Source organism: Protomyctophum bolini (assembly GCF_963924005.1).
Source record: "Protomyctophum bolini genome assembly, chromosome: 24".
NCBI classification, from domain to species: Eukaryota; Metazoa; Chordata; class Actinopteri; order Myctophiformes; family Myctophidae; genus Protomyctophum; species Protomyctophum bolini.
In genome coordinates, this window is record NC_137885.1 from 9641555 (window position 1) to 9654805 (window position 13251).

Consider the following 13251-nt stretch of genomic DNA (forward strand, 5'->3'; position numbering starts at 1 on the left):
TGAGCTTGTAGATATTTTGTACAATTCTTGCCTTTCTTATATTATTTGACAATTTGTCCAAAGTTTTAATTTAATTTATTTTCTTTGTAAGGTATTAAAAAGTTCCTTAAAAGTCTGTAAAGAACTAACCTTTCCAACCCAAATCTGAATTGTGTTATAAACCCTGTTCATCATAGGGTGTATCATATGACTTTTTGGTTTGTTTTTTAATGGGCCAGTTTCTTAATTGCTCTTTGAGAGCGGTTTTGAAGGAGTCAAGGGATTAACATGTCCTAATGGCTGTTGGTAGGGCGTTCCACATTTTAGTGGCATAGTTCATGCGAAATTAATTGAATCCCTTGTTTGAGCATCTGGGTAGCAGGTTGTTTGGTTTGAGTGTGGTTTTAAAGGGTTGGGGACAACACATTTCTTAAGATGCTGGGGACAACAAAGTTCTTCACCTTATGGGTGGTATATAGCCTGAAATCACCAGCACCCATGCACCATACCACTTTCGTTTCTAAATCATTGTCTGTGTGCACATAGCCCCTAGTTACCTTTTCTGAATTTCGGTCTGTAGACCTTCATCAGGTTATCTTAGAGAAGAGTGCAGTAGGCCTACATTGAAGTGGTTAACCTGCAGTGATGTTGATGAATTCCAAATATCAAAGTATTCTGTGGCACCCGGACTGGCCCTGTGTAAACCCACTTTGAAAACCCCTGCCCTAGAAGGTAATTCATTAATCAGTTAATTAAACACACCTTAGGAAGCGGGGCGAGCTATATAGAGTCACACTGTTTTGTGTTTACATTAAGCTCTGCTTAGTAAAATGAGTGTAAAACAACCTGGAGCAGAGCTGACCAAAGTTCACAAACACAACACAACGCAACACTGACACCTGTTGGACAAAATGGAAAACAACATGTATTACGCATAGTGCAGATCGTTCCCAAACAAAGCAATGTCATTGGGCAATGGCCACACAGGACAGCTGTCAATCAACTCTAGTCAACATTTTGCAGGTTTGACAGGGGGTGGGACTAAAAAAAAGATAACAGGAAGGAAAACAGTCTCAGAGAGTGAGAGATCTGTGGAACTGGAAAGAAACAGCACTGTTTATAAATTAAATTATCTGGTAAATGTTGTCACCAAATGAAGAGCCAGCGATTAATATCAGTGCGTTTGAAGCTGGGTTTTCACTCCAAAACCAGCTGACATTATAATAACAACAAGATGGACTGTGGCTGGTGAACTTGTGAGAGACATTTCAACAAGTTTCTGAGTGAGTATGGATGCTATCTAAGAAGTGTAATAGGACATTTAGTTAATGTACTGTCTGTCTAGGACCTTTATAGCCCTAGAATGCTGTCATATTGCATACATTTCACCAACACAGGATCGAGGGCATGTGTTAGTATGTAATATCTGAGCCATTCTAGGGCTAGAACCTTTAATAGTGTTCCATGTGCAGGATAGGATCCAGGTTCACACTAGCCCCTTCGGGACCCTCAGTTACTGTATCAAATTTGTGTCCAAAATTCAGAAAAGGTAACTAGGGGCTATGTGCACACAGACAATGATTTAGAAACGAAAGCAGAGGGATTCACTGCTTTTTCATCTGTGACGCTGCTTTAATCTTAAATTAATCTTAAAATTAGACCACTAGTCTTTCAGGCCGTGACCACACACTCTGACAAGCAAATGTAGGCGTTAACTATAGGCCTGCCGCCTACAGTAGGCTACGCCTATTACATTTTGTTTGACTCAGTTCCATAGATAAGTATTGTGAAAATAGCCGCTGATCTACAAGATCACAACGCCTCGTGTTGCGAGCTGTTGGGAGCTTGTAGATCAGCTATTTTCCACATGTTTTACCTCTTTCTTATATTTAATTATTTGACAATTTAGCCAATGTTTGACTAGTTTTTTTAATACTACCGGTATATTGTTTGTTGATTACTTCTGATGCAATAATAAGTTATTAAAAGTCCTTAAATTGTCACTTTACTGTCATCTGGGGACCCCGCTAAAAGCATGTGGGGACCCCTCTGGGGGTCCCGACCCACATGTTGAGAACCTCTGAGTTAGATGTTAGTTTTGTTACTATTGGTTGATTGACATGTCACTGATAGGCCTGTCTGTCACACTTATGACATACTGTAATCGCCATCATAATCGTTTCCATGTCGCAAAATCTTTTCCAAAAATAGTGGAAATGGTTGATCTCCAGCAGAGCCTAGGTGACCAGACTTTTTTGACTTGAGAGCTACTTTCAAAATGACCAACTCAACCAAGATCTACCCACCAAAATAAATATGATCTCATTGCTGAAAATAGTTAGAGGGGCTTTGGAATAGCGGCTCTGGCATTACACAACATGACAATCAATCAAGTCACCTTAATTCATGTGTCAGATGCCAAATGAATAAATTATATATATGTTTATTACTTTATTTAAATTATATATGTTTTAGTGACATGTCATGTGATCCACCTGCACAGGCTTTGTGATCTACTGGTAGATCGCAATCTACCTTTTGGGCACCCCTGATACAGGCTCACAATTCATCGCAATGTGACACATTGTAAGCTTGTTGATCAGCTATTTCCTCTACTTAGATATATTTCTTCATGATTTTTTTTTATTATAAAAGCTAGACACATATTCAATTTATGTATTCCAATGTTCAAAGGAAAAATGCAATTATTGTTAATTACAATAATTGTTAATCACTATAAATTGACAATTAATTGTCAAGTGAAATGTCATGATGGTGACACTGATCTAGGATCTGATGCTTATATACTCCTTCCTATTAGTTGATTATAACAATTAACTGTTTTTCTCTCTCCAGTCTCCACTCCTCTGCCAACTCCTCTGAACAGCGCATCGACATATTCTAGCTGTTGCCAGACTTGAGCGTGTAGGCGTGGCCGTTTTCCGCTCAGAGCCAGCGTCTCTTCTGGGTTTTTAGACGGCTGGTGGTTGGAAATTAAGCTCCACCCACGCGGTTAAATGCCGCGATGACCAGAACCATAACCCGTGTTGGATTTAGTATGTCGCAGCAGACCAAGAGGTCAGGCTTCTCTTCTTCCCATGTAAGTCCTGCCTCCACACAGGATCTCACTGTTGGCAAACGATGTACGTCATAACTCATAAGTGCTCTAAACAAGCATTACAAAGTCCATAGACTTGACTGACATTGGGGGGGCTAGCCAAATAATTAATGGATTACCGGTATGTTAAAAATGTAATTTAGATATCATGCTACTTGGACAGAATCATTGGTTACCTGGTATTTCAATAATAATAATAATACTTCGACATGATCATTGGTGTTTAGTTTAACTGGTATTTCAATGTACAATTGTGTCGCTACTTACAAATCTGCATAGATTTCATAGATGCTCCACAGACTTTTTTGACAGTTGTGTTGGATTCATGTTAATGTGTAAATGTTACCACTAGAGGTACACGGACAAATGTTTCCATGGCAAGACTTGGTCTTGTCCGTGGCAAATCTAACCAATCTAACAAAAAAAACGGTTACATTTTCTCTTTTACACACCATTATAATGTTCTTATTTTGATCTTAAGACCCAATTACTGAATGTCAGTATCCAGCATTTCTTCAGAATAAGTTTGAGTGTGTACAAATGGAACCCTTAATTACGGGTCCATTTGGTTCCATTGTCCGCTCATTTGTATGTCTGTGGCAAAAATGGAATTTTAACAAAAATGTCCACCACAAGCCTGACATGGCGATGACCCCTGAATGTTACATGTTAATGAAGTGTCCTGTAAGTCCATATGGGCTGAGATTCCTTGGAAGTATGACACTTCGATCAATCTAATCTAAACCAAATCGTTGCAACGCATTGTGAGCTTGTAGATCGGCTATTTTCAGCGAATGTTCCCACCAGAATAAGGATGGTTAGTTGGTCCTTGACCCCCTGTTGAAGACCCATGGTTTAGACTAGAGAACTTTAGACTGTCTCAGTTAACTAGTTAACTGAGACAATACTGTCTCTCTGTGATCCTAGTTAATGGAGGCACTATGTGATTTATTTTTCAACCAGGACCGCCCGCCCACTTGCCCCGGCCTTCGGCACACACACACACACACACACACACACACACACACACACACACACACACACACACACACACTGATCTAAGATCTGATTGCACACCTTTCGATCTAGCATACAACATTGATGCATGCTAGATGTATGAGACTTGTTTACTGATGCAAGCCCCCTATGCATTTACACAATTTACACATTACCCCTCCCCCTCATACAACGAAAATGTTGTGTCAAACCATGTGACTCCCATTGGAAATGAATTGCGAGCTTGCATCAGTCAATAACATAAGCCATACAACAATCGGTTGTGCACGTGTGAGTCAGGCCTAATACCCCTTCCTATTGGTTGATTGTTAAAACTCAACAGTTTTGCTCTCTCCACTTCTCTGCCACTCAGGTTGAACAGCCCATCACTGCACATCTGGCTGACATCTCACACTGGAGAAGACTGTCTTGTCTTCTCACCACCTCAAGCTGAACCCAGACCAAGACTGAGCTTCTCTTCTTCCTGGTAAGTCGTGGATCTCACTGTTGGCAAACGATGTAGGATTTTTTAATTCAGCTTATCAAAGAAGTGCTGTGGTCACAGCACTGTTTGAGAAACTAGTTGAAAACTTTATATCCAACTTAATTGTTTAAATAAAGTAATGTTGCGGAGTCTTTTTGAGGATTTGAAAAAAATGAAAAAAACGATGGGTTATAGCCCATGTTTTTTGAAATTTTGGAAAAAAAAGTTATCCTCGTTTCTCATCATTTTGGCCCATGGGCTATAGCCCATATCGTACGGCATTCTATAGCACGCCATTTAACATCATTTTTGAGGATTTGAAAAAGAATAATAAAAAAAAAAAAAATCAAAAGTTTTTTGAATTTTTGGAGAAAATAAATCCAGGCCCATTAATTAGAGGATAAAGCTCACAATTCACATGTTACCCAAATAGTTGAATACACAAAAGCTAAGGCACTGGTGTCGTACTTCTGGTTTACCGGAACGGGGTTCAACTCCCTGCAGTGCCCTGCTCAATGTGTTGTATTTACCGGAAAAATTGCGGAGTGTTGCGGAGGATGAGAAACATTAGCAAATTGCGGAGTGTTGCGGAGGATGAGAAACATTAGCATTTATCCTCGTTTTTCATCATTTTGGACCATGGGCTAGAGATCATTTTTGAGGATTTGATTTTTTTTTTGCAAATTTCAGAGTGTTGCGGAGGATTGCGGAGGAGTTTTCTCCAAATTGCGGAGTGTTGCGGAGGATTGCGGAGGATTTTTCTCCAAATTTTCAAAAAACGATGGGCTATAACCCATCATTTTTGAGGATTTGAATTTTTTTTAGCAAATTGCGGAGTCTTGCGGAGGATTGCGGAGCAAAAGTAATGTATTAAACAAAACAATTATATTTCTGGTTGATTAAAAGTGCAAAAGTTTTGGTCATCTAAAACTAAGACTAAGAGATGACAATAACTGGTATGCAATGTAATTACATTATGGCAAACTAAACATCTTGTTTGCTCAATGAAAGAGTAAATGTGGGAAACAGAGTAAAATGTTCCCACAGATGGTTTTAAACAGTAACCTAAATCTCAGTTGAGTCATCATAAACGCTGATCATCAGGGGTATACCTTTAGATTCAATCATTCTGGCAGGGGTAGAGGTGTCTGATGTGGATTTTCATCCCTTGACCTGTCACCTCTGCCTTCAACCTTAAATACAACCTCCAAATTCTTATTAGTGTGAAATGCCTAGTGGTGCAAGAGGAAAGCATAGGTCTCACAAGCTGAAGGTGGTGGGTTTGAATCTTGCTCAGAGCAAACCTTCATTTTCTGGCTTTTTAAGGCCAAAGTGCCGAGGCAGGCCACCTCCCTCCTCACGCCCTCTTTTGGCTCCGGTGGGAGGGGGAGGATCTTTTTTGGGAACCCGCCTCTGGGGCGGGATTTTTTTATGAGCCTGCCTCCTGGGGCGGAGCTTAAGAAATGTATTAAGCAAAGTGATTTTTGTACTTTTCACATTAATTTGATTGAACCATTTTATTTTTATTGAGATATTTGAGTTTTTTATTACTCTTTATTTCAGCTGTTTTGTTTCAATTGATTTTGTTTTTGTTTGACTTTTTGGTTGAGTATTAGTTTTTGTTTGAGTATTAGTTTTCTTTGAGGTTTGAACCTATGACGTTAGGTTTATGAAGCCTAGTTTTTATCTATTGAGCCACACTGGCATGTAAGGTACAATCGGGAACTTATATTTAACCAGCCTTTCAGAATTTAGATGGACATTGAAAATGTTCTTCAGGAGACTTGAACCCTGAATGTACTGTTTATAAACCCCAGGTTTATCACCTGAGCCACACTGGCATGTAAGGTACAAACGGGAAGTTATATTTAACCAGCCTTTTAGAATTTAGATGGACATTGAAAATGTTCTTCAGGAGACTTGAACCCTGAATGTACTGTTTATAAACCCCAGGTTTATCACCTGAGCCACACTGGCATGTAAGGTACAAACGGGAAGTTATATTTAACCAGCCTTTTAGAATTTAGATGGACATTGAAAATGTTCTTCAGGAGACTTGAACCCTGAATGTCCTGTTTATAAACCCCCGGTTTACCACCTGTGTCACACTGGCATGTGTAATACTGTTGAGAATGTCTTACTTAGCACCTTTCAGAATTTAGATGGACAGTGAAAATGTCCAGTGGCAGGTTCGAACTCACAACCTTTGGTGCACAAACACTGGATTTTACTCAAGAGCCACACAGGCATAAGTAATGCAGTTGAGAACGTATTACTTAACCCACCTTTCAGAATTTAGAGGTTCTTTAGGAGTTTCATTAGGAGTTTCAAAAACAATGCACACTTTAGGAGGTTCAAACACTGCACCTTTCAGAAGGACAGTGAAAATGTTCTTCAAGAGGCTTGAACCTCTAATTGTTTGATTTGTTGTTTCAGTTTTTATATTGAAACATTTTTGAGTTTTTTGTTGATTGTTAGTTTAGTTTGGTTTGTGTTTTTTGTTGATTATTAGTTTTGTTTGAGTATTAGTTTTGATTGAGTTTCTTTTAGTTTTGTTTGAGTTTTTTGTTGATTATTAGTTTTGTTGAGTTTCTTTTAGTTTTGTTTGTGTTTTTTGTTGATTATTAGTTTTGTTTGAGTTTTGAACCAGTAACCTTTGGATTGTAAACCTCAGATGTATCTTTTGAGCCACGCTGGGCTGTAAGGTACAATCTGGGACTTATATTTAACCACCTTTTAGAATTTAGATGGACAGTGAAAATGTTCTGTTGCAGGATTTAACTCTGGATTTTGCTCTTGAGCCACATATTATGCATGAGTAATGCAGTTGAGAACATATTACATAACTGACCTTTCAGAATTAAGAATGAACAGTGAAAATGTTCTTCAGGTGACTTGAACCCAGAATGTTCTGTTTATAAACCCTAGGTTTATCTCCTGCCTGTCTATGAGTAGCTGTCTGTCTGCCTGCCTGTCTATGAGTAGCTGTCTGTCTGCCTGCCTGCCTGCCTGTCCAATTGTCCATGAGTAGCTGTCTGTCTGCCTGTCTGAGTAGCTGTCTGCCTGCCTGCCTAATTGTCCATGAGTAGCTGTCTGTCTGCCTGTCTGAGTAGCTGTCTGCCTGCCTGCCTAATTGTCCATGAGTAGCTGTCTGTCTGCCTGTCTATGAGTAGCTGTCTGCCTTCCTGCCTGTCCAATTGTCCATGAGTAGCTGTCTGTCTGCCTGCCTGCCCAATTGTCTATGAGTAGCTGTCTGTCTGTCTATGAGTAGCTGTCTGCCTTCCTGCCTGTCCAATTGTCCATGAGTAGCTGTCTGTCTGTCTATGAGTAGCTGTCTGCCTTCCTGCCTGTCCAATTGTCCATGAGTAGCTGTCTGCCTGCCTGTCCAATTCTCCATGAAAAAAAATGAGTAGTGATATGGCTGACTGAGTAAAATAAAACAATCTACCTGAAAATAGATAGCTATAAGTAAAGAGCAATTTCCGCAATTTCCGCAATTACCATTTCCGCAATTTCCATTTCCGCAATTTCCTCAATTTCCATTTCCGCAATTTCCGCAATTTCCGCAATTACCATTTCCGCAATTACCGCAATTTCCATTTCCACCATTTCCGCAATTTCCGCAATTACAATTTCCGCAATTTCCATTTCCGCAATTTCCATTTCCATTTCCAACTATTAATGGCAGCTGGGTTTCATCATTCAAATAAAATAGAATTCTGTCCGTTTAGCTATAAAATTATGTCAGGGAATAGGGATACACAGTATATGTCTTTCATTTGCATTGCATCTCTCCCCCCCCCCCCCAAGCTTTTATTTTCGTTCGAGTAATAGTACAACTCTAATAGTATTACTTATAATAATGTAATTAAAGATAACTTCATTCAGATTTATTTATTTTTATTTCATTTTCCAGATTGTTTTTTCTTCTTTTTTTTTAGATTTTCATTGGTGGGCCAGTCATAATGGTCCCGCGGGCCTGATGTGGCCCGCGGGCCTGAGGTTGAGTATCACTGATGTAAGGCACACTCAGGAATGTTATATTTAACCCACCTTTCAGAATTTAGAAGGCAAATTTACCCCTCGTCTTTACACATGTGGTAAAGACATTTTTGTTGTACGGCTTTAGGCTGTGTTTCGACTGCCCCCCTCCCCCTCATACAACAAAAATGTTGTGTCAAACCATGTGACTCCCATTGGAAATGCATTGCGAGCTTGCATCAGTACACAAGTCTCAGCGATACATCAATCTGTTATGAAGGTGTGAGCCAGGCCTTATGCACTGGACACAGAACACAACACAACATCTGCAATTGGTTTTTTTATTTTCTTACAAAATATGAATCAATGCTTTAATAAGAAATGGATGGTGATTAAGATATATACAACATGACAATATGAGACATTATCAAACAACCAAATAAATAAATACTCATAAAGACTGGTTTGTTTCATCATGTTCAACCTGAAACGCGTGTGTGTGTGTGTGTGTGTGTGTGTGTGTGTGGGGGGGGCATAGTGTTCCAGTTTCAAATCTGCTCATCACTTCCTATTTCACTTGTTTATGTTGTGTCCTGTATGATTTTTCTCTCTACAAGTTGGATACAGTTGTCGTCCGGAGACAATTGCCATCAGAATATACTGTAGCGCCATTTAACACAAGACGAGACAAATACCTTTAACAATTCCTGACAAAAAAATATGGTTTGGTTCTCATTAATCCAAAATGTCAACAGAATAAATGATACAGATATGGACAGGTTACAGCCAAAGTGAGAAGCTTCACCTGCTCACATAATAATGCTCATAATAAAGCACAACTTATGATATTGAAACAAGTTCGATACGTTAGGTAGGTAATGGGAGACTTTTCTTGATTTACAGAATATACTTTTGGTTTAGTGAAGTGATCAACTTTGATCCCTCCCCCCTCAAGAGTGTCCACATGGAAACATAAATGGACCCTTACGGGCCTGTATACATGTAACTCTGAGAGTGAACAGTGGAACCAAATGGACCCTTACGGGTCTGTAACTCTGAGAGTGAACAGTGGAACCAAATGGACCCTTACGGGTCTGTAACTCTGAGAGTGACCAATTGAACAAAATGGACCCTTTATGGCGCCTGCAACTCAGAGCGTGTACGAATGGGACCAAATTGACCCTTACAGTGTAAATGTTTGGTAAAAAAAAGAAAATGATCTCCTCAAATATATAAATCTCTGTGATGAAACCATTTCTGTTTACAAACTCAAACGGAAATCTTTCCACCAGTTTTCCTGTAGTAACTACAGTAGAAAGTGTCTCTTGTTGGTCCCGGGCTCCTGCACACAGCTCCGCGCCTCGGGACAGATGGCGGCTGTCTCTGACTCTGCTCTTCTCTTCTCTTCCTCGAGTGCTCATCCTCGCGTTATAGGGAGCTGAATGAAAGAGAAGGAAATAATGATGAATGTGCTCAGGCTTGGAACTGGCTGAGAGAGGTTAGTGCTTTTTTTTAATATATATATATATATACACGTCTCCCCGTCTGGTCGTTCATTATTATGGCCGATGGGGATATGATTGTCCACTGCTTCTGGTCAAACTGTATAAAAGGGACTGCACTGCGACGTCAAAAAAATCAATGTTAACGTGCTGTTTTTCCCTCCACTTCTCCCCCCCCCCCCCCCCCCCCCCCAACATATTTCTTGTGCCTCCCTTGAGAAATCTGAAAACATGAATGTAAAAAACAATATATTATAATGTATATGTTAGTACGTTTGGGAACCAAATGCCCTCAAGGTCCCCTGGGGGTCCCCAGAGTCCCCACGCTGAGAGAGAACCCAGTGTTCTACACGTTTGGTCTTACCTTGGTGGAGCAGAGGGATCCTGTGTAACCGGTCCTACAGGCACACACGTTGGGTCTGATGCATCTACTGCCATAGAGACACCGCTGCTCACAGTGGGCTGAGGGAACAGCAGAGAACATAGAGAACATAGAGACACCGCTGTTCACAGTGGGCTGAGGGAACAGCAGAGAACATAGAGACACCGCTGTTCACAGTGGGCTGAGGGAACAGCAGAGAACAGCCAACGCGTCACTACACTACTACACCCATGTCCCACGCAGAAGGTCAGAGACCTCTGCTCACAATGTGTTGCATCACAACGTTTAGCCTAGAATACGTTTAAAATATAACTCAGGCTTTTTTCGTCCTTTTTCTCAGAATGTAAACAAAAGATATGATCCTTTGAATCCTTGACACAAATACTCATGTTTATGATACATAGATGCTTATATTTCTAGAGGGTGACCCCATAGATGGGATGGTAACTGTTATTTATTTTCTTTATATACGGTACTTTACCGTCCAATATTATTGTGTGTGTGAGTGTGTGTGTGTGTGTGTGTGTGTGTGTGTGTGTGTGCGCGCGCGTACGCTCACATATTGTTTGCATTTTATTATTATCCTGTCTGTGTGTGATCTCCTACAATTATAGCATTTATCTACTGTTTTTATTTACTGAGTTGGCAACACTTACTATAATGATCAATTGTTTGTCTTTTTGCTTTCTGTATGTCCTTGTCTATTTCTGTCCATGAAAAATGAATAAAATTTAAGTTGAAAAAAAAACTCAGGCTTCAGAAATAATTAACAACTAGAAAAAGTGCCCCATCGGGGCACAGGTCTCCACCAGGGCAGGTCAGGTTGTGGCCTCCTGGTGGCGCTATAATAAGCCAATGTGAAAAGGGTGGCATATATTCCTCAGTGCGTACTTACGTATTTGGCATAGCATGCCTTGCCAGCCAGGCGTACAGTGACAGGTGTTTGGACCCACACAGTCTCCTCCATTAAGACACTTCTGGAGACACGTGGCTTTAGGAAACAACATGACACCAAATGACATCACGAGGATATCACACACATCCACATAACCACCTATAAAAGGCGAGTTTGCAAACTGTACAGTAGCTCCCTTCTATAGTTTTATTGTTTAGCCCCAGGGGTTCCCAAAAATGTTTGCTGTGAAAGAACATAATATCCAAAGATTTTTCAGATCTACAAGCTTGTAGCGCGACACTCAGTGCCACGCTATGAGCTGGTAGATCTCCTATTTTTCAATAGTTAAAAGTTTAAAATAATGGTTAAACTGGTTAAAAGCTAAAGTGACACAGATACGTTCCAAGAGCACACTTGCAAAAAAACTATTGTTTTGGTGATCCTGCTTTCGTACAGGTAGATGATCTTATTTGCGCTGGGGAAAAAAATCTCGTTTTGAAAATAATTGTGTGTGTGTGTGTGTGTGTGTGTGTGTGTGTGTGTGTGTGTGTGTGTGTGTGTGTGTGTGTGTGCGCACAATTAAAAAAAGGCTGTGATGATATATAGCACTTACGTTTATCACATCTCCTGCCTCGCCAGCCAGACGGACAATCACACACATCTGGACCTACACACCTTCCCCCATTCATACACATGGGCTCACACACACCTGCAGACAGAGAGAGATAGTAGAGTGATTTTCTAGGACCCCCAGTTGATCTTTATAAGGCCTCAGACTTTAATACAATTTTTCTTATGTATTTATTTCCATCTCTGGGATCCCAATCTACGCTGTAAAAATCACAGTGTACACAAAAGGGATAATTTGGTTCCATTTGTACACACTCAATAATTACAGAGCCATAAGGGTCCGTGTGGACCCCTGGTGGTCTCCGGACCGTACACATGTAAAACATATAAACTGTACATTGAAGGAGCTACAGTATATCATGTACGACAGTGACTACCACACGCTGTATGTACTGTACATGTGTGCAACATATACGTTGCACATGTACGAGGCGGAGCGGCCGTGATGAGGTCAATATGGCGGACAGCAGGACAGTATGCCAGAGAGGAAGAGAAGGGCACTCAGACTTAATGTAGTACAGTCTAGATAATGTAGGAGATGAGAAGAGTGTCTGAATGCATAGTGTTGACAGCAGTGGCATGAATATCGACGGTGCAGCCGGGGCACCAAAATGAGCCATGGCGATCCAATTTTCTCTGCCCAAAACCCATAGCGTGCGTGCTCGAGTTGCCAATCACGCCTACATTCTCACTTTAGTTTGAGAAACTGTACTTAATACCTGTACTCTGAGTGTAACTGGGTTAGTCAGCCGGGGCTGGTCACCTGGCTATGGCCAGCTTGTTTCCTGTGTGAGCCTATACGCTGTATGCTGTGCTGTACTCTGAATAAACTACTCATGGAACATCGAATCCTGTCTGCCGCGCACATTTACTCTCCTGTATGGTATAAAATATACGACAGTGGCAGCATGCTTTTCCGCACCTCCGGTCGACTTCATGCCTTCCCTGCGATACAGGTCGCTCCAACGAAGCGCAGCAGGCCAATGAGGTATCTAGGTTTTTATATCTATAATGGTTGACAGTGCAGAGTTGATATTGTCGTTATACCGCGAAGGCCCATACTCAACTCTTCTGACAGCGCGGTCCGGTGTATCCGCCCAGACAGGAACACACGTTATTCCTCCTGCACGCTCCTCCATTCTTACAGGGAGGACTGCACACAGCTGGATGAGGAAGGAGAGACAGAGAGAGAGAGAGAGAGAGAGACAGAGAGAGAGAGAGAGAGAGAGCATAGCAGATCAAATGAGAGACGGAGCGAAGACGGTAGATACCATAAATACATTG

General features: G+C 40.8%; 1 protein-coding gene and 1 long non-coding RNA gene across 2 annotated transcripts in view; one reads left to right on the plus strand and one right to left on the minus strand.

Annotated features, from left to right (window-relative positions):
• Positions 1 to 1168: 1168 nt before the first annotated feature.
• Positions 1169 to 4602, plus strand: LOC308312029. Its single transcript, XR_013963718.1, has 3 exons — positions 1169 to 1262; positions 2836 to 3079; positions 4467 to 4602. It is a non-coding gene; the product is annotated as an uncharacterized lncRNA (long non-coding RNA).
• A 4378-nt stretch (positions 4603 to 8980) lies between these two features.
• LOC308311725 (von Willebrand factor D and EGF domain-containing protein) overlaps positions 8981 to 13251 on the minus strand; it is an 81161-nt gene continuing 76890 nt past the window's right edge. The window contains exons 32-36 of the mRNA XM_080758511.1: positions 13035 to 13130; positions 11951 to 12046; positions 11338 to 11433; positions 10425 to 10522; positions 8981 to 9996 (exon numbers count right to left, since the gene is read on the minus strand). Coding sequence (XP_080614637.1) covers positions 9976 to 9996; positions 10425 to 10522; positions 11338 to 11433; positions 11951 to 12046; positions 13035 to 13130 — 407 coding nt within the window. The 3' untranslated portion in view covers positions 8981 to 9975. The remainder of the gene's footprint in view (positions 9997 to 10424; positions 10523 to 11337; positions 11434 to 11950; positions 12047 to 13034; positions 13131 to 13251) is intronic.